Source organism: Nicotiana tomentosiformis, chromosome 10, assembly GCF_000390325.3.
Source record: "Nicotiana tomentosiformis chromosome 10, ASM39032v3, whole genome shotgun sequence".
Lineage (NCBI taxonomy): Eukaryota > Viridiplantae > Streptophyta > Magnoliopsida > Solanales > Solanaceae > Nicotiana > Nicotiana tomentosiformis.
In genome coordinates, this window is record NC_090821.1 from 36,173,661 (window position 1) to 36,200,885 (window position 27,225).

General features: G+C 39.8%; 1 protein-coding gene across 1 annotated transcript; it reads right to left on the minus strand.

Annotated features, from left to right (window-relative positions):
* Positions 1 to 376: 376 nt before the first annotated feature.
* Positions 377 to 4,013, minus strand: LOC104114194 (protein SIEVE ELEMENT OCCLUSION C). The gene is made up of 7 exons (XM_070187745.1): positions 3,369 to 4,013; positions 3,028 to 3,126; positions 2,488 to 2,931; positions 2,262 to 2,374; positions 2,059 to 2,183; positions 1,359 to 1,850; positions 377 to 1,243 (listed from the first exon to the last, which is right to left on the minus strand). Exons 4-7 carry the CDS (start codon positions 2,278 to 2,280, stop codon positions 620 to 622), a joined length of 1,260 nt encoding a protein of 419 aa, XP_070043846.1. The 5' UTR covers positions 2,281 to 2,374; positions 2,488 to 2,931; positions 3,028 to 3,126; positions 3,369 to 4,013; the 3' UTR covers positions 377 to 619.
* Positions 4,014 to 27,225: the final 23,212 nt, after the last annotated feature.

The following is a 27,225-nucleotide window of genomic DNA, read 5'->3' on the forward strand; positions in this document are numbered from 1 at the left end:
TGGTAAGCGAGGGGGAATTGAGTAAAGGAAAGTGTTGTTTCGTACTATTATAGTCCCAAGGTGGTAATAGGAGTTACAAACTTCATAGCTTCCTCCACTCACCTCCACCGGTTCTTGGATTTAATTTAGATATAAAAAATCCCTCGTGTAATCATGATCAGTCCTAATAGTTTGTATTCGTCTCATGGCACTAACAAATGTACTTATGGTACTTTAATCTAAAAGTACTTATATATGTCATCCATTGTTCAATATTTGATAGTATTAATTAATTTAGACTATCTATGATCTGCGTCACACATAAGAACGACATTACAGCTCCTCTCACTCTTTTATACGATTTTTATATAGAAAATTTCAACCAATGGGAGAAAGGTTTTCCAACTAAAATGGAGTAGTTGTTTATTTTGTTTCAGCATATTATTGAAACAATATCATCAGAAATACAAAACATGCATGTGTACTGCATTACATTTGTTTCTGAAATTTGATGTTAAAGGTGATAGTGCTGATCACTCATCAGAATGCCTAGTTACAATGAGTTGTGCAAATATAAGCAAACTCTTTTACCTCTCTATGAAAATCATATATTATTTCAAAGCTAATCAATCTTGGCCTACTATTCTACTGACTCTGTTACAATACACTGATAGACAACGAACTTTTCCACAGGACGGTTACAGCGGGAGCAAAATAAAAATTCTTCAGTCAATCCTTCTTCAGATTGAAGGATCTCATTGTGATAGCAGGGTTTAACAGGCAGAGGAGATCCCATGGCACATCGAATAGCACCAAATAACCCCAATTTCGCGACATTTTCTGCCCATTCTGGAAAAAGATTTAAGCATTCTTGGACTTCTCTCCCCTTGAGGATTATTATATCAGTTGATGATCCCTTTCCAATTATCATCCAATCAGAGGAGGTTTCACAAGCATCGAGTAACGGTTGTATGATGCTGTTATAGTGAGCTGCCTGTTCTTGTCTAGCAACTGAATTTTTTATGGTCTCCAGTCTAAGCCAGAACAACTTCATCTTCGTCGTAGATAGGAAAATACTCGAATTTTCTTCGACGCTGATGTCTAAAATATTCCCAACATCTTTATGTGGATTTCTATAGCCAACATAAATAGCTTCAAGCTGAATTCCCATGTTATTTTTGATTTTCTGTAATATGTTGTTAAAGTCTCTGATCCAACTAATCTTGTCACTTCCATAAAAGCAAAAATGTTTACCTTCATCTACCTGACATCAAAAGAATTGATCTTCTGTTGATTAAGAACTAAAACTACAAGACCTTAATTTGCTACTGTATTAAATTATTTGTTAAAGGGCAGAAAGCAACATATAAGAAGCTTACCAAATTGGTCAATAAAGGGTCAATCCCATCAATTAAAAGCTGCAAGATCCTGTTTTCCTGTTCCCACAGCTCTTTTTCTCTTGAGGCTGAAAAAGGAAATGCTTTGGCCCCCCATAGCCATACCATATCAATAGCATTTAAGTTTGTGACAACACCATCAGTGCTTAATACCACCATTAGGGGTTCCTCTTTATAGCTCCATTCTTTTCTAATAAAGTTTATAACAGCTGAATGTAGTAACCACGGGTGTCGGATTGAGAACCAGGGCAGTGAATTTGACAGAAACTTGAAATTCATCTCATCAGTCAAATTCCAGGCGTGTGAAGATGGAATTGGGACCCATAAAATTGCATAGCTTCCTCCAAATTTTTTTCGTAAGGGATGATCATGCATTTGTTGCACTAGATAAAATATTTTCTCCACAGCAAAGAGTTCTGGCTTTGAGATCAAGAGTATGACCACCTTGTTTTCCAGTTCTTGGATGCCAAAATACTGTTGAAGACAAACAAGTTTCTAGTTATTAATAAGTAATTAGAATTGACTCATCAAACTGCTAGCTGCCTCCTGGTTTCAAGTCTTACCATTCTGACGCATAAATCAAAATGTTCGTCTCTTTTCCAGCATTCAAGTGTTAACTCATAAGACTATTGATTTCCGTCTTACATATTAGTAACAAATTAAGTTTTGCGAAGAAGAGTACCTTTTCTCGTGAACCATCTTTCAATGGTAAGTCATTTGTCGATGAGAATAACACATGAAGCACCTCTTGATTGTGACAATGGGAGAGTTTAAAAAGATCGCCTATCTTTTCAGGAAACCTTCTATCTGAGAGCAACAAAAGAATTTCAATTTATTGTCGAATAAAATATTTTCTATAATAAAAGTTCATAGAAAGAAAATCACCTATTTGCATATGGCACATATGTAATTTCTCTCTGAGGTCATTGCATAAGCCACTTAGCTTGTATACCAAGCTGAATACAGTCCATGCTGCAATGGTTGTTGAATTTGAATGCCTGGAGTTAGAAATTTTTCGAGTCAATTTATTTACTGGTGAAGAGAAAGATACTTCCAAATTATGAGATATTATATACTACTGAAGAGGTAAATGAAGGGAAAAAACATGCACTTGGTTATCTTTCATGGTTCTGAAATCTGCAATCAGAGGAGCGCATGAGATTGAGCTTCTTAAAATCCAGTAGATTGTTATGTACATCTTTGACTTTGTAACAACGATTGCCTCATCATCCAAAAGTTGTTGTTGCAAAGGCAGGCCTTCAAACTCGAGGACAAGATTTGCTGCCTCTATCATAGTATTGAACAACAAGTTCAAAGCTTTAAATTGTATATTTAACATGTTTAATTCTCGAGGCATTTGCTTAAGTGCTGCAGTTAAAGCTGCCAGAGAGTTGTGATGGACTAGCAGCATTATGAGACAAAACTCGCCATATTTTGACACCAATGCTGCAAGTGTTAAAACTACTTTAGCATCCCATTTGAAAGGGCCTAAAGTTTCAAACAACATCATAGTTTCTGCATGTAAGTCTCCATCCTCATAGCATTTGCAGAGAATCTACGATAACCAAATTATTGTATTTAGATCCATGAACATAAACAATGATCGGCTTAAAGATCTATGATTGTGAAACAGAGGGAAAGCACTACTTACCTCATGTGAGATCTTATTAACGGTGTATCCAAGCTTTCCTTCTAATCCAAACACTTCGAAATTCCATGAATTTATACAATCGCTTCGAGGATAAGAGAACTGAAACAAAACTATTATGAGGTTGTCATGCTACAGTGTACTATGATCACCAAACAATTGATAAATCCATGTGTTTACCATGATACCTCTACGAATACATAAATACCGGAATAGGAACTCATAATTACAGCTAACTGCTTTTGCAATGTTGTTGGCACAGCAGAATAATATTATTTAATTAGCATATGGAACCAAGGAAATATACATGAACAAAGAAGATAGACAACACAAGATTGAATAACCTTAGGTGATATGAAATGCATGGTGCTCTCAATGACAAGAAGCAATTGACTAGAATCTAGCTCACGACCATCAGGATCAGGATCATGGGTTTGGAGAATCTTCTTAATCAATAGATCTTCTTCTATAGATGACAAGGAACATGGATCAAATTGTTCCAACAAACTCATGGGGCTGGAAGTGAAGAAAGTTAACAGATTGAGAGGTCGCATAGAACAGTTGACTTGCTCTATGGATCATAGGAACTAAAGACCACACTCGCACTCTTGTTATGCAACTTAAAACAGGCTAAGATTAGAGTAATCTCTCAAAGAATACGTGTGTCTATCAACAAGTTTGAGAGCCTATGCGCATATATGTTCATGTGTTGGGAGAGAAAAGTGCTCTCAAAGTTCAGGAAACACAATAATATAAAAATAAGTGGAGACCACCGAAAGAAGAGATGCTTATTCAAAGTCTTAGATTGAAAAAACATTATGTACTAGTAGTTTTCCTTTCAGCACTTTGTGTTGCGTGACCCTTAAGAGACCAAACCTATTCTTGAGGAAATCTCTTTCAGTAAACGATACTAAAAAGCACCCTACTAAGCCATATGTCAATTATGATTGCTTTCCTGATTTGCAAAAATGTATTGGGTGATGGGTACCTTGGTTTGCTCTCTTTGTGCTTCTTTATAAATTACAAACGATGGTCCTCCATATAAAGGAGGAGGCTAATTACAATATGTTAATAATGACAAATTATGAATAAAGAAGATTCATGTTGTCTACCTAATTAATTAGTTCAAGATTAAAACACACTGATTGTTGTTCTTTATGAACACTATAACCCTTGTTTACTATGCGCTGGTTTCAATTTTTGCCAGTTCTTTTAGAGTCGATACCAGGGGCGGAGCGGGAGGCGCAAGAGGGTTCATCCAAATTCCCTTCTCTAGATATTTAAACTGTATATAAAAAGTTAAAATTATTTTTTTATGTGTATATAGTAGATGGTGAATCTCGTTGGATTCTTCATATGTTTACTTTTTTATAATTAGAATCCCCTTAGTGAAGCTCCACCACTGTGAGGTTCTTCAAACCAACTTGACAATCAATTTCGGTTTTCCTCATTTTCTTTGAGTCTTGAATTTACAAGTAAAGTAGAATTATCTTTAGCACAATGTCGAGGCATCCATATCACCGGATGCAAAAACAGGAAAAGCTACGACATACTTTAATCAAAAGAGTAAAGAGAGCAGAATATTGGCTAAAGAGATTTGTGAACAAAAAGATATCAGACCAAAAGAGCATAACATAATCATTAGTTACAGTATGTTTTTCACATTAAGAGTACAAAAAAAATGTCGTACAAAAATAATCATGATATGTGATATTATACCAGATGCTTCTGAAGTCCAAACTGAACTTGAAATTGACTCTGGAGACTGTAACGAGAAAAGGATAGGTGAATATGTTAGGAAGCTCGTAGCATTTCCACCATTATCACCCAAAACATCTCCTCCATATTATGCTTAGCTTGTGTGGAGTAATTACCTCATCCCTTAACTTGACCTTTCACAATTGAAGAAAATTTAAAGGTTTTAGCTAGAAGGCATGTTGATTTACCGTCAAACTTCATTGGCAAGGATACACTTCTTCTTGTATGTTACACTAAACAAAATATATTGATATTATCCTTATTTTTCAAACAACAACTAAAATTCTGTTTTTGACAACGAAATTGTTTCGTTTTAACACAATTACAAGAGGCCAAAGTCATGTGCTGACCCGATCCAAAATCCCACCTTAGACCGTGTTGGCGCCTAGTTGTACACTTGTACTTGCTAAGCAAGCCAACTCACATTCAACAAATAATATAGTTAGATTCCTTTAATTAGCAGAGTCATATTATAAATAAAAACAAGAATAATCTCAAAACAGTAAAATATCTGATACAGTCATAACATGGCCCGAACACGACCAAAACAGTATAACCCCCAAAAACTAGGTGGCACAAGTATGCAAGCAACTACTGAATAAGTACAAGTCTGAATACATGATCAAACCTGTCTGAAATTATAAAATAGAGAGAAAATGGTAAAAGGACAAGAACTCGGGTGCTGCGAAATGAATCCATGGAGTGCAGCTCACCCTAAGTCTCAGAGCGAACACCTAGGCTCAACAAGAAGCTCTGCTAGTACCCACCTAAGGATCTGCACAAAAAGATGTGCAGAAGCATAGTATGAGTACACCACAGTCGATACCCAGTAAGTATCAAGTCTAACCTCGAAAAAGTAGTGGCGAGGCTATAGGCATCAAGATACTTACAATACAAATATAGATAACAGAGCTTAGAACTGAATAGAAAATAATCTCATGAATAATAAGTATCAAAGATATCAACAGTCGAAAGGTATAAAGCATGCTTTTTCAATTCAAGAGATAATCATAACGCTGCTCAGATATAGTATTTAAAGATGGCATGCTTCAATCAGCAGAGTCGAGGCTCCCAACTAGCATATATAGATGACATGCAACAATTAGCATCTAAATGAGTCAAGGATATTTATGTATGCTCAAAACTCTATCTCTTACCATAACCAGTACACGATCCGTGTACCACAAACAATTCGTGTATCACTGAACCTAATACACAATTCATGCATCACCATAATCCGATACAAAATTCATGTATCGACCCGATATACAATCCATGTATCCACCACGCTCGTAAGGCCCAAAGTAATATGGGTTATCATCTGACTCTAGAGGGACGGGTCCTTATTCAAGCGCGAAAAGGAGCTTGATAGCTCACTTATAATTAAATATCTGTTAATCATGTTCTGTGTTCCATAACTGTATTTCATTCGCAGACCTTACCTTTCGTGCCAAAAATCTCAGTTCAAATCAAGTATCCATATTTAAAATGTATGCATATGCCAAAGAATTAAAAGATAAAAGATGCATAAGGACCTAATAATAATCATGCAGATATGTGCCCACAGAATTTCTATATGACTACGGATGATTCAAGCAAACATATCAAGAATAAGCTCCCATTCCTTCATAAATAATCATAAACCTAGGCATGATCTCTAAAATAGTGAAGAAAACGAACGTAATCATATAAGCCAAATAAATCATGAATCAAGATGAACACATATTCAAAATAAGTATTAAGTATCTCAATTCTACTCTGGTTATGATGTAAACTTGGTAAGTGTATATACACTCGCCACACCGTATATACATCATCCATAATACATTAAACACATAGCAATCAAGTCAAATCCTAGGGGTTTCCCTCTTAACAAGGTTAGCCAAGAGACTTACCTCCATCCGGTAGCTAGAAATTAACTAAAAATGCCAAATCGCCAAAAATCCAACTCCAAATGGCTCAAATCTAGTCAAATACAACCCAATAATGTCAAATAAAGCTATAGGAATTAATTTCAGACAATAAAATTTTAATATTTATTCAATTTTCAAAATATTAATAAAATTTAACCCGGGCCCACATGATCAAAACCTGAGTCAAATTGTAAATTTCGACTATCTGTAACCCCACAAGTACAATATGTATTTAGATTCCAAATTCAAGTTCAAATCATAGCTCAAAACCCCAATTTTTACTCTCTTAAATTATAGGAATACCCCTCAAATTTACCTCAAAATTCCGTGTGTTTGGATATTAACAATCCATGCAGATTCTTAAAATAATACAAAAGATGAGTAGAAATCACTTACTCCAAAGTCATGTATTTTATCTCCACGTGAAATCGTCCCTCTCCAAGTTTAGGGTTCAAAATATGAAAGAATGGGCTAATATCCCGAAATTCAACACTTAAAAGTACTGCCTAGGGGTACTCTTCACAAATGTGGCACATGCCTTAGGTTCGCGAAGAACAACAACTTCTGCCTAGAAAATAACCCTTCATGTTTGTGGAACATCTCTCGCGAATGCGAATACATGACTGCCTCTGCTACGCGATGGTGACATGTAACGACCTGACCAGTCATTTTGAGTTCTAGCATTTCGTTCTGCGATTTGATATTTTGAGTGTGTCATGGCCCCAAATCTCACCTCTAGGATTGTGATGGCACATAGTCTCTAAAACTAGGTAAGCCTAACACATGATGAGATTTAACAGAAATAAACAACATAGCTATTAAAATAAACTGATAAGTGACATAATAAAGCTGAAACTACTCAATAGTCATACATTTCACAAAACTGGTAGTACAAAATCATAAGCTCTAATAAGAGTAAACTAGAAATCTTAATACAACACTGTTTCGGAATGAAATTAAAAGTATCAATGAAAGACAACAGTAGGTGACTCCGAGGCCTGCGAGCGGGATGACAGGTATACCTTGAATGTCACGACCCAAAATCCACTAAAGGTCGCTATGGCACCTAACACCGCCGTCAGGCAAGACATCGGTGAATGATCAACTTAATTACTCATTTTAATATTCTGAAATCAAAATTTTCCTTAATTAAATAGTATGAAATAGAATTTACAGGGGTAATTGATAATATTTACACGAACTACAATAACGAACAACCCGTAGGAACCCCCAAAATCCGATGTCACAAGTACATGAGCATTTTCTAAGGAGTACAATAATAATACAACATCTGTTCAGAATGTAAAATAAGGCAGGATAAAATAACTAGTACGATGGAGACTCGGTGGACTACGATGCGTAGCCTAAGTTGCAGCTCACATAAAGTCTCCTTAACTGATGCGCCCACGCGCCAAGATGATCACCAAATGAACCTGTCAGATCCTGCACATTTAGTGCAGAAGTGTAGCATGAGTACGTAAATCAACGTGTACCCAGTAACTATCTAGCCTAACCCCAGAGAAGTAGTGACGAGGGGTCGACATCAATACTTACTAGAGGTCCAATAAAATAATATGATAATTCATAACAGATATAAAGTGCACAACAATAGTGGAGTAAATCCGTAAATTTCATAATTTTTTAATTATTTCTTTTAAAGTATAAATTTTTCGATCTTGTATTCTACCTTAATAGTTCAGAAAATGCCAAGTGTCAATATCAAATAAATAAGGAATACCATAAAATGCCGGGCATCAGTGGAAGGTTTATCTCCTGAATATTCAGACTACTAGCGATATAACGCATGATTCTGCCGAGGTCATTCGGCCCGATCCAGAATAATATGTACATTACCGAGGGTCGAGCGGCACGAACCATAGATGCATCTATTATACTGCCGAGGCATTTGGCCCGCTCCACAAGAAAGGAAAGAAGTTACCAAATTACGAGACACGTGTTTACAATACCGTACATTAGCACAAAAGGAATATAGTCTTACCGTTTCTCAAATAACTCACCCACAACTCAAAGTGTTAAGGCTCGGCCTATTATACATATATCTATGGCTAATCCAAATTCAGTTATAGCTTTAATTAATTAAGCCAGCAAAACGAGTTCAAATAATTCAATTATTTTCTTTGCAAATTACTTTCCCGTGCATTAGTCCGGCACCATGAAACATTATTTTCTTTGCAAATTTTACCGGGCTTTACACTTAAGTTCTTCAATATTTTTCGGGGTGTTACAACAAGGACCATTACCTCATCCTGAACTTAATAACGATATTTGCTCTTTAATATACCTCATATAAATCTGATTGCACCGATTTTAGGTCCAATAAACTCGTCTCACCTAGTACAAGCTATTCAGGCAATCAACCATCTTAAACACTGCCAAAACATTTCATACGACGTCAACAATGCGCCAACAAGCTACAAACTTAAATGCGATATATAAGAAAAAACAAACTCTGGAAAGGACCTACCCAGCCTGCGTAATGAATAAGACGGTCGAACAGACGCTATGAACCTACCTCAGGGATGAAAAACAAGACACACAAAATAAGTGTAAGGAACTATGCTCAATATCTCGCTATTACGGTGTATAACCAGATCCAATATGACACTGTTGCGGCATGCAACCCGATCCATATAACATGACCGTGGTGGCGTGCCACCCGATCCAAACAATATATTCGTGGCATCGTGCCACCCGATCCGCACTTAACAATCAAGAAGAAAACACACATCAAGCCGTAACACTTATACTTACGGAATGCCCAAATATCGACAACAAGCACGTCAAGTGCATAATACAAATCCTATGGAGACGGATAACGTCATACGCTATGAAACCCAAGCACAACTATGGTACAATAAATGACATGCATCTCGAGAGCCATCTTGCTCACATAACACCACAAGCTACACGGGACCTCAATACATGTGCGAATAATCAAGCCATATCACAACTCACATGGCACAATTGAGATTACACGAAATAGCTGACGACGGAAATAACATCCAATGCCCGACAACTCCTCCGTAGAAATGCTATGATGAATGAACACATCCGACCTGACGTACAACACACACTCATATTAGACCTACCAACGGACCTCAAACTGATTCTGATCATACTATACTGGGCCAATAACCTTCCAAAGATCCACAATGGCCCTATTTATGACACATAAGAACAACCGTCAAATCCGAAACAAACTCACACACGGTCCATAACCCCAGAAATAGAACGCCTCTCAGGCATAAACTCTCGCATTTGCGATATTACCATAACCTCCATACTTAGTTTTAATCTTTAACAATCAAGTGACTAACATGCCACACTTATACAAATCTCCCGTGGGGTACACTCCTACGACCTTCCACTCAAGTAGCAAAGTCCGCACATCCATACCACCAACCGTTCTAATTCTATAAATCAGATCAAGAATCTGCAAATAAATACACAAAGCCTCTTACACATAACGCCGTTCTCAGGTGACACTAAAGAAAATGCCAGCTTACTCTGAACATATGAATTTTCCCCTGCTCATCCGATCCCGTGACATTCTTGTCAACACCGAACTGCAACCTTGATTCCTCAACTTTCAAATTCCTATGCCGCTCACTGCACCTAACATGCCGCTATGTGATAATACAAGCATTCACCATAACCCTTGAACTACTAGTAGAATAAAAACTTCATTGGCTAGAAACCCTTCACTTAGTTCATTACACAAGAACCAATGCAACACGCAACTGAATTCCCAAACCACAGAAAATACAAACCTCAGGTGTTCCCATACTGAGTTTCCTGGCCTTTATTTGTATTACCCACAAAGCATACTGACTCTGGATTTGCTGGTCATAGATCACTTGTGTGACCCTCTCCACAAACTTCACAAAATGCCTAAACTTGTTACACTGGTTGAACTTGCTGCTTACTGAGAACCATGGCCATCTTATTGAACTGGTTGGCCAATGTAGCAAGATGCACCGATAATACAGAAATAGCATCTAACTCAAGGACCCCTGGGATTTTGTGGACTGTATGTCTGCCCGTTTCCCCTTGCCAATCAGGATTACTTTTGGAGAATTTGTTTAACAATGCATAAATCTCATCAAAGCTTTTCTCCAATACCTGACCACCGGCTGCAATATCTACCATGATCATAGTCTCTGGGAGTATCCCTTCTATGAAGGTATGAGCCAACACTTCATTAGTTTGATTATGATAAGGATAATCTCGAAACAGTCCCTTGAACCTCTCCTAAGTAGAATATAAGGACTCGCCATCCTTCTATTTAAAAGTGACTATCTCACTTTTGATCTTTGCAATTTTGCCTGAAGGGAAGAACCGTGCCAAGAATTTACAAGCTAATTAATTCTATGATGTAATAGTTAGCCGGTTTCGCCTTCAACCATCTCTTCGCTTTGCCCAAGAGAGAGAAAGGAAATAGTGTTAGCCTCACATAGTCTGGTGTGACTCCATTCGTGATTTAAGTATCACTGATCTCCAAGAAGTTCAAAATGTATTGTTGCAGATCCTTATATGGTAAACCCATGAATTGCCCGTTTGCATGTAATAGCTGGATCATGCTCTGTTTCAGCTCAAAGTGCCCAGTGATTCTAGGCTTCATGATGCTAGAGGTCACATTAGCAATGCTAGGTTTCGCCACCTCCTGTACCGCCAAAGATTGACCGTCTTCCATCTCTATATGTAGTTGAACAAGTGCTCGAAGATTATATGTGTCCCTTGCTTCTCTCAACCTTCTGTGAAATGTTCTCTCAGGTTCTGGTTCAAAGCCTTGAAGTCTATCTTGGCTCCTGACCCTTCACATTCAAACAAAGTTCCTGAGAGCGAGCAACCAATAAGAAATGTTAGACTTGATGAAATAAACAACAAAAGTTAAAGCTAGACTTGAACGAAATATATAAGTCTGCGGCAACGACACCAAAAACTTACTGCTCCCAAATGCACACGCAAATATACGTGGTCAACAAGCAATATAATAATGAGTAGAGTGTCGAACCCACAGAGACTTGTGTTTAACTATCTACTATTTCACTTAAATTGTTATTCAGTCGAGTAAATCAAGGTTGGGTTATGTGATTTATAGCAAAGCAGTAAATGTAACAATTAACTAATTTAGCAAGCAGAAAGTAGTTGTGTTGAGAATTCAATAGAGATAAACATTCTAGGGTCGTGATAGATTCACCAATTCTATTGTGTTCTAACTAACTCCTATTTTCATCCAATTCGCTTATGGTCGCTTATAATCGAGCAAAGTATACTCGTAATATTCTCCCGAATTACTACTGGCCTGTCCAAAATAGATTAACGCCTATGTTCCTATGGAATCAATCTATCAAGAATGCAATAAGATCACGATATTCAATTAAGCATGGTGATTAGGTATATTCTCATCCTAACCACAAATCTGCCCCTCACTTTAGAGTTAAGATCATGCCCTCTTCAATTCTTCTCTTTTTGCTTCAAATCGTGCCCTTTTGTAAGGCCCCATGAAATTTTACCTAGAATCCATGGTTTCGTGGTGTCGAGGCAGGCTAACGTTGGGGAGTTGGAAGAATAATTTTGTAGAACATGGTATTTTTGCGGTTCACTATGCGACCGCATAACCACTTCGCGAACCGCAGATCCATCGCAAAGTGAAACAAAAACCAAGCCAATTTTTGAAGGTCATTTAGCGGTCCAATATGCGACCGGATAATCATTTCGCAGGCCTCACTTCCAGGGTGATTCCGTAGTCCATTTTGGGGCCCCATAATTGGTATGTGGGCCGCAGACCTAACCCGAACAACCTAGTTTTTGGGACTATTTATGCGGTCCATTTTGCGGGCCGCAGACCTAATCTGTGGTGCACTCTACGACTGCATAGCTGAGTTCTGAGGGTCCATTTTGTATTTTTATAACCCGACCCCATTTTTATAAAACGGGTTTGGGGGTTATTTTGGCTGGTTTCAACAACTATTTTAGAGAGAGGAGGAGTGTTTTAGAGAGAGATCAAGAAGCTCCAACCCCTTGGCTCATCAATGCTTGTCCAATTTTGAAGATTCAATAGAAGCCACCCTCTAGACCATCAACTATCCGGGTAAGACTTTGTCCTAAACCTTCATGCACTTGTTATGAGTTTAAGTAAGTTGTGGAGTTGGAGATAGGCCATGCATGTGCCAATAGGAGGTAGTATGTGGGGTTGTTGAATTATTTCGGGTAGATTCCTGTTGAAATTGGTTGGGGAGGAAGGGCTTACTAATGTAGAGCCTTGTATTCAATTTTGCATAATAGGTGTTTGACAAAATTCCCAGGAGACTTATATCATGAGAATCCTTCTAATTATGATTCGATTTTTATCATCTTCCTATAGATTGAAATTCCTAGGAGTATTTGGACGTTGTAGTAACCTAAGTAAAGCTCAAGCGAGGTATGTTGGCTAAACTTATCTTATAGAGTCGAATTCCATGATGTTCTCGTATGCTTCAAGTTTGATTGGCCCTAGTTCTTATTTTTCTAGTTCCAAGTCATTCCTAATAAATTTGATTATTACAAATAAGCTTTGTGTCAAAAGATGTATACTTAAAATGTGTTTCGGTTGCTCCTATCACAGTATGCTCTCCTTCGGGAATGTATACAAGTATGGTTTATATATCATAATGCTATGGCATCAATTCATGTTTCAAATTCAAGATTTGTTATACCTTATTCTTGGGAGGAAAACTCAATGTGTTTAATACTTCCATTGCTCATATACATATTTATAGTCTTGATTACAAATGCTCTTATTTTTGGTAATCTATAATGATGCTTGAAAGTGAAAGAAGTGAGTATGAGATATAGAATGTGACCATCGTGCCAAGAATAAAAATTACACTTGCAGTCAATAGTGCCAATAAAATGAAAGAATGTGTGGAAGATTATGAAATGAGTTTTAATCCCTTTATATAATAAGTGTTTTGGGAGTATCGTTAGTCGCCGAGGAAGGGTAGGTTGAAATAACCTAACCCCGAAGCTACATGTGCCGGTGTAGGAGTAATTGATGGGTAAATCCCCGTATTGATGTGTTGAGATTATTCCCCTTAATTGGAATAAGATTGATGTGTTGAGATTATTTCCCTTAATTGGGATGAGATGATTGCTAGCGAAAACTGATGTCGACCCACACGGCATTATGGTGAGACGGCTTAGCCGATCAGGCTGAGATCAAATGCCACGCTACGCACATGGTGGTGTTGTGATTGGATGTCTTGGGGTTAGATGCCTTAGCCGATCGGGCCGAGATTGGACTCCATGCTAAAAGCACGGTGGTGTATCGGTACTAAAGATCTCCCAACTTAAAACATTGATATTCACTTGAAAAATTATCTTTCTCTTAACTTGATGCTTTAATATTGTTTGAGGCTCTCATTGACTCCATGTTTCTTTATCCTTGTATTGTTACTCGACTCATTGAGAGGGTGTTTAGTCTTACATACTAGCACTATTCCATATATACTAATGCCACTTTTGCCGGGGGTGCTGCATCTTTAATGGATGCAGGTGGTTCCATAGCAGGAAGCATGGATCAGTGATAGCAGAACACCCTCTTCTCAGCTACTTGGTTAGACCCACTTCATATCGAGGTCTTGTATCTTTTGCTCCTTATATATAGTATTTTGAGGTATAGATGGGGTCTTGTCACCGGCACCATCATATTACTCTTTCGCATCAATTAGAGGCTCTATAGACATAGTGTGGGTCGTATCTTGATTTTTAAAAGTCAAAATAAAAATGTTGTATATGTATCACATGTTTCCACTTCTGAACTATGAATATGTAATATATTTTTGGATCTATGAACTATAGACGGTGTGTTACACCCTATATTTTCGTACGTAAAAATGCATCGTAAGCAAACTAATGTAGGACCAAAAATGAGATAATATTTAAAAGTATATAAAGTAATTTAATCATGTTACCTCTGAGGTTACAAATATTGAAGATCATGAACAACAAGTACAAAGAGGGTTGGACGGTTCATAAGCTAAAGCAATTGAAGAAAATAATGTTTCGTCGAAAGTCGACAAGTTGGGAATGTTATAACATGTACCTTTCAGGTGAGACTAGGGTGCTTAACATTACAAGGTTATTATGTTATGATTTATGTTAGTCGTATGACATCCGTTTGTTATGTTTTGAAGTCAAGCGAGTTGTGGAACAAAAGTCGATGAAAGTCATCACAAGTTACATTCATAAGTTTTACTGAAACTTTGGGTCAAATATAACTGCGATTTTCTCCCAATATACTTAGAGTTATAGGGTGTTCCACCCATCAAATTAAAGATCTATGAGTCTATTTTCCAACACATTAAACCGTTTGTCAATACGACATTGGAGTAGAAAGATATGGGCATTTGTGTGATACTGCGCAAGCTGCTAGGTGACAAGTAGGTGTGTCACCTACTTGCTTAAATGAGAGCCCAAAAAATGGGCCATTTTGGGTCGTCCAATGAGTCCTTTTAAAGGCCTATTTTCTTCATATATTAGACTTAAAATAGAGCATAATAACCAGACATAAGCTCTGCAAAAAAAATCCTCCCAAAAATTTCCCACAAACCCTAATTGATTTTCTCTCCCTTTCAAGTTCTAATTGGAGGTAAAACCTAGAGTTTGAAGAACCAAGATAGGAGCTGAGTTATCCAACAAATAAGGTGAGTTTACTGCTCTCTTTCATCCAATTTTTCTTCTATAAATTCATGGTAAGTCGTTCTATACTTGTAAGAACTCACGGGACGGTGATCGGAAGCCGTGAGTTCGAGTTATTCACTTGTAGCGGACTGTTTTGTGGACTATTTTGTGTTGCTGTTGGGCTGCGTGTTTTACTACTATTTTGTGGAGTTTTGGAGGAGGAAGGGGGTTTATAAACACCATATAAATGTAGGGTGGTTGGCTGGTCGTTCGTCATAACATTTTCGGGTCGTTTGACACTACTACGGTGGTCGTTTTGTGTATGAAGAGATTGGGGTGTGTTGGGCTGTTTTGTAGTATTTGATGGTGTATATAGGGCTAGAAAATGATGTATATATGTTGTTATTGTTCTGTTCTTGTATTGTTGGTGTTATCTTGAATTTGGAGGAAGTAAGGATTATAGGGGAGATGCTGCCCGTTTTAATACAAAATAAGTTTGTCGTTCGTTGTGCGATAGTTGTACCTTTCGTAACTTAACGATAGTATTATTATCATTCTTGTAGATTAAGGTGCGAAGAGGTGAGTTCAACTTGGTGATTGGAAAGATTGTGATAAGGTATGTTAAGGCTAAGCCCTTCCTTCATTTTGGCATGATCTCGTAGCTACATGTGTTAATAATGAGACATAAAGAGAAGTTCGTATTCATGAATTCATTCACATTATTCTAGTCTCATAAGTTACAATATTATTCCTTATCGGGACTTCATATTCAGTTTAGTTTTGTCTTTATTCAGTCAAGAGAGCAGAGGGTCTATATATATATATATATATACAGTATTACACTATTTTCACCACCATCGAGCTATAATCGGTGGGCAGGCCCCTATTGGGCAACCTCTGATCAGATGGTAAGTTATATATACCGAGCCTACTGTGGCCGAGCGCCTATGAGCGAGACCAAGATGGCCGAGATACAGAGCCCAGTATGGCCGAGCGCCTATGAGTGAGCCTACTACGACTGAGCATTTACACGTACCGAGCCTTATAGGGCCGGACATTTATTTTGCTTACTATATTGAAGGAGTTTAGTCACTATCAGCAGGTAAGTATATATCCAGATCATCTTTGACTCCCAGTTACTTTCAGTTATTATATTATCAGTTCAGTTTTGATTTTCAGTTATGTTATTGCCTTACATACTCGGTACATTATTTCGTACTGACGTCCCTTTTCCGGGGATGCTGCATTTCATGCATGCAGGTTCAGATAGACAGACGAGTAGACCTCCTCAGTAGGTGTTTCCAGAGTTTAGCCTGATCGGTAAGCTCCACATCCTTCGGAGTTATCGGGTCTAGGTTTTTGTGTGCATCTTATGTATGTATTTATATATATAATATGGGTAGGTCGGGGTCCTGTTCTGATCACAATATATCTATCAGTAGAGGCTTGTAGACATATCATGTTAGTTAGTGCAGTATGTTGGGTTTGTAGGCCTAGTATGTATAATTTGGTGGTTTGTCAGTTGTAGTAGCTATGACGGCCTTTTCAGCCTAGCTTTATATTGATGTTTAGTTAGTGCTAGTTTCCATTCAGTTTTATATTTTGCTTCACAAATTGTTTTGCAAGGTGGCCCCATGGCCAAAGTATGACATTATATGTTCAGAGTCCCTTAGTTGCAATTTGGTACGCCAGGTTAGGTGAGGCACCGGGTGCTTGTCTCGCTCCTAGGTTCGGGGCGTGACAAACTTGGTATTAGAGCAGTTCTGTCCTAGGGAGTCTACAAGCCGTGTCTAGTAGGGTCTTATTTATAGATGTGTTGTGCACCACATTATATAAGCAGGGAACTACAGGGCATTTAGGAGTTGGTTACCCTTCTTTGAAATCTAAATCGTGCCATAGAACTGAGTTATAGGAAATTTGAATTAAACTTATGTGTTGGTATTTGCATGCATAGATGACGGTGACTAGGAAGACTACGGCTAGCCAGAGGAGAGATACAACAGCAGGTGAGGGGACCAGCAGGGTACCCCCAGTAGATGGGGCCCAGTCTGAGGCTCAAGGTGAGACCCCTACTCAGCCATTACCGGCTCCTCCACCAACTACGGAGATTCCTAGGGAAACCGCACATCCAGTTCCCCCTCCACTTCCATCAGATCAGGACTTGAGGAGTGCGGTGCATTTGTTGACACAGTTGGTAGCTACCCAGCAACAGGCTAGGGCATCAGCTAGTGCAGGAACTTCTGAGGGGTCTGGGAGTTCAAGGGTCCGAGAGTTTATTGCTTTGAGTCCCCCAGAGTTCACGGGGACAGATCAGAGGGAGGACCCGCAGGATTTCATAGATCAGCTTCACAGGATCTTTCGTGTTATGCATGCCACGGAGAAAGAGGCAGTTGAGCTAGCAGCTTTTCGACTCCGAGATATAGCCATCCTTTGGTACGAGGGATGGGAGAGGTCCAGGGGACGTGATGCACCTCCAGCTATTTGGGAGAATTTTTCAGATGCCTTCCTTGACCAGTACTTACCACGGGAGATCCGACAGGCTCGAGTCGATCAGTTTCTAGCCCTCAAGCAGGGTAATATGAGTGTTCGAGAGTATAGTCTCCGTTTTGACTCATTGGCCAGATATGCACCATCCATAGTTGCTACTATGCGGGACAGGATTCACAGGTTTATAGCAGGGTTAGCCCCAGAGTTAACCGAGGCATGTGCCACCGCTGCATTGCAGGATAGTATGGATATCTCCCGGATTCAGGCATTCGCCCAGAATATAGAAAGGGGTAGGCGTCGGCAGCAGGGTACAGAGAGGGCTGAGCAAGGGCAACGTAAGAGGATGAGATTTCCCAGGTCTCAGGAGCAATCTCAGGGTAGTTATAGGACCCAGTACTTCGGACGGCCACCTAGGCCTCCGCCACCTCAGTTACAGGGTTACGGGTATGACCGCTATACTCAGTCAGGACCAGGTGAGAGCTCACGGGCGTCGGGTTTGCAGCGACAACGAGGTTCTGCGCAGACATGGTCATTTCCTCTGCGATGTGACATATGTGGTAGAGGACACTTGGGCCAATGCTGAGCAGGTTCTGATGCTTGTTATACATGTGGGCGTTCGGGGCATATGATGCAAGATTGCCCAAATAGAGATTCTGGGGGAATGGCACAGCCAGCGAGTTCAGCAATAGGATTATCTATGTCCATGCATCCTTCAGGGCGCGAGTCTCAGTCTTCGGCTGGTAGAGGTCGAGGAAGAGGTAGATGTTCTAGTTCAGGTGGTAATCAAAACCGTATCTATGCTTTAACGGGTCGACAGGACCAGGAGTCTTCACCAGACGTTGTGACAGGTTTATTAACCATTTGCTCTCACGATGCTTATGCTTTGATAGACCCAGGATCTACTTTATCGTATATTACCCCATTTGTCGCGAGGAAGTTTGGTATAGTGCCTGAAATACTAAGTGATCCTTTTGCGGTATCTACACCGGTCAGAGAATCGATTATTGCTAGACGGGTTTACCGAGGTTGTACGGTGACAATTTGTAGTCGTCAGACCTCAGCTGACCTAGTTGAGCTAGAGATGATGGATTTTGATGATATCATGGGCATGGACTGGTTGGCAGCTTACTATGCCACAGTTGATTGCCAAGCAAAGGCAGCCAGATTTCATTTTCCGGGTGAGCCAGTCTTTGAATGGGTAGGTAATACACCAACACCCAGAGGTTGGTTTATTTCCTATCTGAAGGCGAGGAAAATGATCGCAAAAGGGTGCATTTATCATATTGTGCGAGTTAGAGATGCAGATGCTGAGATACCTACACTTTAGTCTATTTCCGTAGTCAAAGAGTATGCAGATGTGTTTTCAGATGAGCTTCCAGGTATTCCTCCAGAGCGAGAGATTGATTTTAGCATTGATTTGCTTCCAGGAACTCAACCAATATCCATCCCTCCGTATAGAATGGCACCTGCCGAATTGAAGGAGTTGAAGGAGCAGTTAAAAGATTTGCTGGAGAAAGGTTACATCAGGCCCAGTACCTCACCTTGGGGTGCACCGGTACTATTTGTGCGGAAGAAAGACGGCTCGCTGAGGATGTGTATTCGATTATAGGCAGCTGAACAAGGTAACTATTAAGAATAAGTATCCACTTCCAAGGATCGATGACTTGTTTGATCAGTTGCAGGGGGATAGATGCTTTTCAAAGATAGATTTGAGGTCGGGGTACCACCAGGTCAGAGTTCGGGAAAAAGATATTCCGAAGACAGCCTTCAGGACCCGATATGGCCACTTCGAGTTCCTTGTCATATCCTTCGGGTTAACTAATGCACCCGCTGTATTTATAGATTTGATGAATAGCCTATTCCGGCCATTTTTAGATCTGTTCGTGATAGTATTTATTGATGATATTCTGGTTTATTCCCGTTCAGAGGATGAGCATGCGGACCACTTGCGAGCGGTACTCCAAACCCTCCGTGATCGTAAGTTGTATGCTAAGTTTTCTAAATGTGAGTTCTGGTTGAAGTCTGTAGCATTCTTGGGGCATATTGTATCAGATGAAGGGATAAAGGTGGACACTCAAAAGATTGAGGCCGTGAAATCTTGGCCTAGACCTACCACTCCAACAGAGATTTGTAGCTTTCTAAGCTTAGCAAGATACTATCGGAGGTTCGTAGAGGGTTTTTCTTCCCTTTCGGCACCATTGACGAAGTTGACACAGAAAGAAACTAAGTTTCAATGGACAGAGGCTTGCGAGCGAAGTTTCCAAGAGCTTAAGAACAGGTTGACCTCAGCTCCAGTTCTAACACTTCCAGAGGGTCTAGAGGGTTATGCCGTTTATTGTGATGCATCAGGTGTCGGGTTAGGATGTGTCTTGATGCAACATGGGAAGGTAATTGCGTATGCTTCAAGGCAGTTGAGGAAGCACGAGAGGAATTATCCGACCCACGATCTCGAGTTAGCTGCGGTTGTCCATGCACTTAAGATATGGCGGCATTATTTATATGGTGTTCATGTTGATGTATTTACTGATCATAAAAGCCTACAATATATCTTCAAGCAGAAAGAGTTGAATTTGCAATAGAGGCGATGGCTTGAGTTATTGAAATATTACGATGTTAACATTCTCTACCATCCAGGGAAAGCTAATGTTGTAGCAGATGCCTTAAGTCGCCGATCTATGGGTAGCTTAGCACATGTAGAGCCCAAGAAAAGACAATTAGCTAGAGAGATTCATCAATTGTCTTCGTTGGGGGTTCGGTTAGTAGATTCTGAGGATGGTGGAGTTGTACTCCAAAACACTACAAAATCATCCCTCATAGCGGAAGTCAAGGAAAGGCAGTACGAGGACCCAGAGTTGGTCGAGCTGAGAGAGCGAGTTCCGCAGCAGAAGAAGCCACTGTTAGAGCTAAAGGGAGATGGGGTTCTCAGATATAGGGGTCGTTTGTGTGTTCCAGATGTAGCAGGGCTACGAGACAGGATTATGTCAGAGGCACATTATTCATGGTATTCCATCCATCCTGGGTCGATGAAGATGTATCATGACATTAAGGATGTGTACTGGTGGAACGATATGAAGAAGAACATTGCTGAGTTTGTCGCCCAATGTACTAGTTGCCAGCAAGTGAAGGTAGAGCACCAGAAGCCCGGAGGGCTAATGCAGACTATAGAGATCCCGACATGGAAATGGGAGGCGATAAACATGGACTTTATCACGGGTTTACCTCGTTCTAATCGTAAGTTTGATTCCATATGGGTGATAGTCGATAGGCTCACGAAATTAGCTCACTTCCTACCGGTCAGATCTACATATACAGCAGAAAATTATGCAAAGTTATATATTAAGGAGATAGTGCGGCTACACGGAGTACCAGTTTCTATTATATCTGACCGTGGGGCTCAGTTTATAGCATATTTTTGGAGGTCATTTCAGAGAGGTCTAGGGACTCAGGTGAATCTCAGCACAGCTTTTCATCCACAGACTGATGGACAAGCCGAGCGCACAATTCAGACGCTCGAGGATATGTTACGAGTATGTGTGTTGGATTTTAAAAGAAGTTGGGATGAACATCTACCTCTTGTCGAGTTTGCATATAATAACAGTTACCACTCCAGTATTCAGATGGCTCCGTACGAGGCTTTGTATGGGCGTAAGTGCAGATCTCCTATAGGGTGGTTTGATGTTGGGGAATCTGGGTTATATGGGCCAGACCTGGTTCAACAGGCCATAGAGAAAGTAAAGCTTATCCGGGAGCGACTGTTGACAGCTCAGAGTCATCAGAAGTCATATTCTGACGTGCGGCAACGAGACTTAGAGTTCAGGATTAATGACTGGGTATTCTTAAAGGTATCACCTATGAAGGGCGTGATGAGGTTTGGCAAGAAAGGAAAGCTTAGCCCACGGTATACTGGGCCTTATAGGATCATTCGGAGAGTGGGCCAAGTAGCTTATGAGTTAGAGTTGCCCTCAGAATTGGAGTCTGTCCATCCGGTTTTTCACGTATCTATGCTACGAAAGTGCATTGGCGATCCTACCCGAGTGGTGCCCACGGATGATGTACAGATTACAGAGGACTTGTCATACGAGGAAATTCCAGTTGCCATCCTAGACCGACATATCCGCAATCTACGAAATAAGGAGGTAGCTTCCGTAAAGGTTTTATGGAGGAGCAAGAATGTAGAAGAGATGATGTGGGAATCGGAGGAAGAAATGAAGTCTAAATACCCCCACCTATTTCAAACTGAATATATGGCTCGAGATGGGATGCTACAACACAGCTCTATTCAGGCTAGCAGGTCATCAGGTAAGCTTTTATTTTTCACTTTTAGTATTTATGATTTACGTTCGGTGAGGCAAAGTGTTGCTATTTATAAACATTGGCCATGTGTGGCATGCACAGTATGTTTTCTGGCTACGTGCAGGTTGGTTTTAACCTAGTGTACGAAGGATACTCTGGCAAAATTTTCCAAAGTCTCTACGAGTAAACATTAGAGGACGAATGTTCCCAAGGGGGGAATGATGTTACACCCTATATTTTCGTACGTAAAAGTGCATCGTAAGCAAACTAATGTAGGACCAAAAATGAGATAATATTTAAAAGTATATAAAGTAATTTAATCATGTTACCTCTGAGGTTACAAATATTGAAGATCATGAACAACAAGTACAAAGAGGGTTGGACGGTTCAGAAGCTAAAGCAATTGAAGAAAATAATGTTTCGTCGAAAGTCGACAAGTTGGGAATGTTATAACATGTACCTTTGGGGTGAGACTAGGGTGCTTAACATGACAAGGAGATTATGTTATGATTTATATTAGTCGTATGACATTCGTGTGTTATGTTTTGAAGTCAAGCGAGTTGTGAACAAAAGTCGATGAAAGTCATCACAAGTTACATTCATAAGTTTTACTGAAACTTTGGGTCAAATGTAACTGCGATTTTCTCCCAATATACTTAGAGTTATGGGGTGTTCCACCCATAAAATTAAAGATCTATGAGTCTATTTTCCAACGCATTAAACTGTTTGTCAATACAATATTGGAGTAGAAAGATATGGACATTTGTGCGATACTGCGCAAGCTGCTAGGTGACAAGTAGGTGTGTCACCTACTTGCTTAAATGAGAGCCCAAAAATGGGCCATTTTGGGTCGTCCAATGAGGCCTTTTAAAGGCCTATTTTCTTCATATATTAGACTTAAAATAGAGCATAATAACCAGACATAAGCTCTGCAAAAAAATCCTCCCAAAAATTTCCCACAAACCCTAATTGATTTTCTCTCCCTTTCAAGTTCTAATTGGAGGTAAAACCTAGAGTTTGAAGAACCAAGATAGGAGCTGAGTTATCCAACAAATAAGGTGAGTTTCATGCTCTCTTTCATCCAATTTTTCTTCTATAAATTCATGGTAAGTCGTTCTATACTTGTAAGAACTCACGGGACGGTGATCGGAAGCCGTGAGTTCGAGTTATTCACTTGTAGCGGACTGTTTTGTGTTGCTGTTGGGCTGCGTGTTTTACTACTATTTTGTGGAGTTTTGGAGGAGTAAGGGGGTTTATAAACACCATATAAATGTAGGGTGGTTGGCTGGTCATTCGTCATAACATTTTCGGGTCGTTTGACACTACTACGGTGGTCGTTTTGTGTATGAAGAGATTGGGGTGTGTTGGGCTGTTTTGTAGTATTTGATGGTGTATATAGGGCTGGAAAATTATGTATATATGTTGTTATTGTTCTGTTCTTGTATTGTTGGTGTTATCTTGAATTTGGAGGAAGTAAGGATTATAGGGGAGATGTTGCCCGCTTTAATACAAAATAAGTTTGTCGTTCGTTGTGCGATAGGTGTACCTTTCGTAACTTAACGATAGTATTATTATCATTCTTGTAGATTAAGGTGCGAAGAGGTGAGTTCAACTTGGTGATTGGAAATATTGTGATAAGGTATGTTAAGGCTAAGCCCTTCCTTCATTTTGGCATGATCTCGTAGCTACATGTGTTAATAATGAGACATAAAGAGAAGTTAAACCACCTAATCCATATGCTACTTTGCCACTCCCACTTTAGTTAAACCATCTCCTTTAAGCAACTTCTCGACCTCTGCTTTTCATAATTAACCTGCAAGCAAATCAACCACCGCGAGACACCTCCCACCATGTCCTTCCTCATCCTTCTCTACCCAAATGTTGAATCAAATCAAAATCCATCTCTGTAGCACCTAAACTAATAAATTGCTACCAACTCTAAGCCTCCTCGAAGGTCACCTTTCTCGAGCCATCAGCATTAGAAACACTGATTTGATTCTGAAACTGCAACACACCGCCATCTCTGACAACCGCTTCTCAGGCACCATTTCACAATACCCTATGCCGAAGGCAAATCAAGAAGACTATAACACCGACAACCCTTAATGCGTTCATCAAGGACGACGACACCACATCATATTTGAGAATTCCACCATGCTAAAAAATATCAAGTCTCGCTACTCCATCAACCAAAGCCTGAACATTCCTAGTCCAATTGCCTTTCTTCCGCTGGAATTAAATGTTGAACCTTTAAATCATGAACCGAGAAATCCTCCTTTCGAGTCATTCACTGCCTCGACACATAAACAAGTACCCTACCATTACACCAACACTGTGGGATAACAATGCATGGACATCATAATAATCTATGCATAGCCTCAAAACCATAGGAAATACTGATACAGGGATGGAAAGACAGAACACCCTTCCGTAAGGTGACGATAATAGCCTGCCCGAATATGCAGGGAGAAATATCCTGCACCATGCCTGCAGTACCACTACAACTTCTCGATGCCCAATTGATAACAACCACTCCTCGTTGCATAAGATTGAGTAGGAAGTAAATAAAGGCATAAGCTTAGGGAATCAAATCGCACGATGAGGAATCAAGAAGGGAAGTGCTCCTAACAGTCCTGTAGCCTCTCGAAGATAAGTACAGACGTCTCCGTACCGATCCATAAGACTCTACCAAACTTACTCATAACTCGTGAGACCCAAGTGAACCTAGAGCTCTAATACCAAGTTTTCACGACCCAAAACCTACTATAGGCCGTGATGGCGCCCAACGTCGTTGATAGGCAAGCCAACGGTGAACTATCACATTAATTATTTATTTTATTACTTTCAAAATCATAAATTTTATTAAGGAATGGAATTTACACTTTTAAATCCACGGGAACGTACATGAGTAGTGGTTTATAAAAGAAATGAAAGGCGATAATGACATATAAATCAGTAAGCAACAACTAGCATGTCCCAAAACCTGGTGTCATAAGTTAATGAGCATTTACTAAGGAATACAATAATAATACAACATCTGTCCGGAATGTAAATAAGACAGGATAAATTAAATAGTACAATGGAGACTCTGTGGGCTGCGATACGTGGCCTGGAATGCAGCTCACCATAAAGTCTCCTCAGCAGTTGCCCCTACGCGCCAAGATAACCACCCATTGAACCTGTCAGATCCTGCACATTTAGTGCAGAAGTGTAGCATGAGTACGTAAATCAACGCGTACCCAGTAAGTATCTAGCCTAACCCCGGAGAACTAGTGATGAGTGGTCGACATTGACACTTAATAGAGGTCCAATAAAGCAATATAATAAATCATAAGCAGATATGAAGCACACAACAATAATGGGGTGAATCTGTAAGTTACATAATCTTCCAAGAATTTCTTCAAAGGGTATGAATTTCTCAGTCTTGTATTCTACCTCAACGGCTCGGATATATCAAGTTCCAGGATCAGACGGATAAGGAATATCATATAAAAGGCAAGGCATCAGTGGAAGGATAATCTCGTAAATATTCGGACTGCCAGCGATATAATGCACGATTATGCCGAGGTTGTTCGGCCCGATCCAGAATAATGTATACACTACCGAGGATCGAACGACACGAACTATAGATCCATCTATTATACTGCTGAAGCATTCGGCCCACTCCACATTAAAAGAAGGAAATCATCGAATTATGAGACACGTGCTTACAATGATATACATGAGCACAAAGTGAATATAATCTTTTCCGTTTATCAAATAACTTGCCAACAACTCAAGGTGGTAAGGCTTGGCCTAGTATACATATATTTATTCTAAATCAATTTATATTATAAATACAATTAATTAAGCTAGGGAAATGAGTTCAAATAAATCAAATATTACGTGAAAAGGTCTTAAGTCTACCCGGACATAAACATGCTTTATCTACGTACGGACCCTCATTACCTCGTACATACGTAGCACCCAAAACTAGTAATACATAATAATTACATCACCTAGGGGTAGTTTCCCCCTCACAAGGTTATATAGTAGACTTACCTCGCTCTGAAGTTTCACAACCTGCTCAAATGTCTCTCTAATACCTCAATCTGATGCCCATCAATGAAAACTAATAAAAATATACTCCAATACTCATATTTAATCAATTTATAACAATTCTCAACTTCGTCTGAAAAGTCAACAAAGTCAACCCCGGGCCCACGCCTCGGAATCCAACAAAATTTACAAAAATCCGAACATCGATTCAATAACGAGTCCAACCATACGGAAATCACTCAATTCCGAAATCAAATCGCCACTCAAATTTCCAAATCTTACTCTCAAATCCCTAGCTCAAAATTCTCCAAATTTCACCTTAAAAACACATGTTCTAGGGGGAAAGTTCAGTGGGTATTCAATATTAATAAATAAAAATGACCAAAAGTGGCTTACCTCAAGAAATCTCGTGAAATACCTCTCAAGAATCGCCTCCAACCGAGCTTGCAAAGTCCAAAAATGAAGAATTATTGGAACCCTTCGAATTAATTCACTGCTCAGGCATTTCGCACCTGCGGTTCACTTAACTGCTTCTGCAGCCTCGCAAGTGTGGGTAGAACTCCTTTTCTGCGGTTTCCCCTGAAGGACCTTGTCGTCGCTTCTACGGAGTCGCACCTGCGACCTGGGCTCCATTTTTGCGAAAACGATGACCTCACGCCCCCTTCGCACATGCGCATCTCTTTACCACATCTGCGATCTCGCAGGTGCGGCCAAAACCTCGCACCTGTGCATCCCCTCTGCCCAGCACAACTTCGCACCTGCGATGCCAAACACGCCCTTACAGTCTTGCACCTGTGACCAAATCCTTTGCAAGTGCGATCGCACTAGACCTGGGGCACTTCATCAGTTCCCCAAGTCCAAACTCATCCCGATTTCCAATGCGAATCACCCCCGAGGGCCCTAGGACCCCATCCAAGCAGACCAACACATCCCAAAACATGATACGAACTTAGTCAAAACCTCAAATCACGTCAAACAACATCAAAATTATGAATCGACGGCCAAAACCTTTCTTTCAACTTCTATC

Bases quoted from the DNA above. Each gene is read 5' to 3' on its own strand.
- LOC104114194 (XM_070187745.1), bottom strand. The intron at 1,851-2,058 runs GTACTCTTCTTC...TGTCTTCAACAG, and splicing joins AAGATGGTTCACGAGAAAAG to TATTTTGGCATCCAAGAACT. The intron at 1,244-1,358 runs GTAAGCTTCTTA...TTTTGATGTCAG, and splicing joins ACCCTTTATTGACCAATTTG to GTAGATGAAGGTAAACATTT.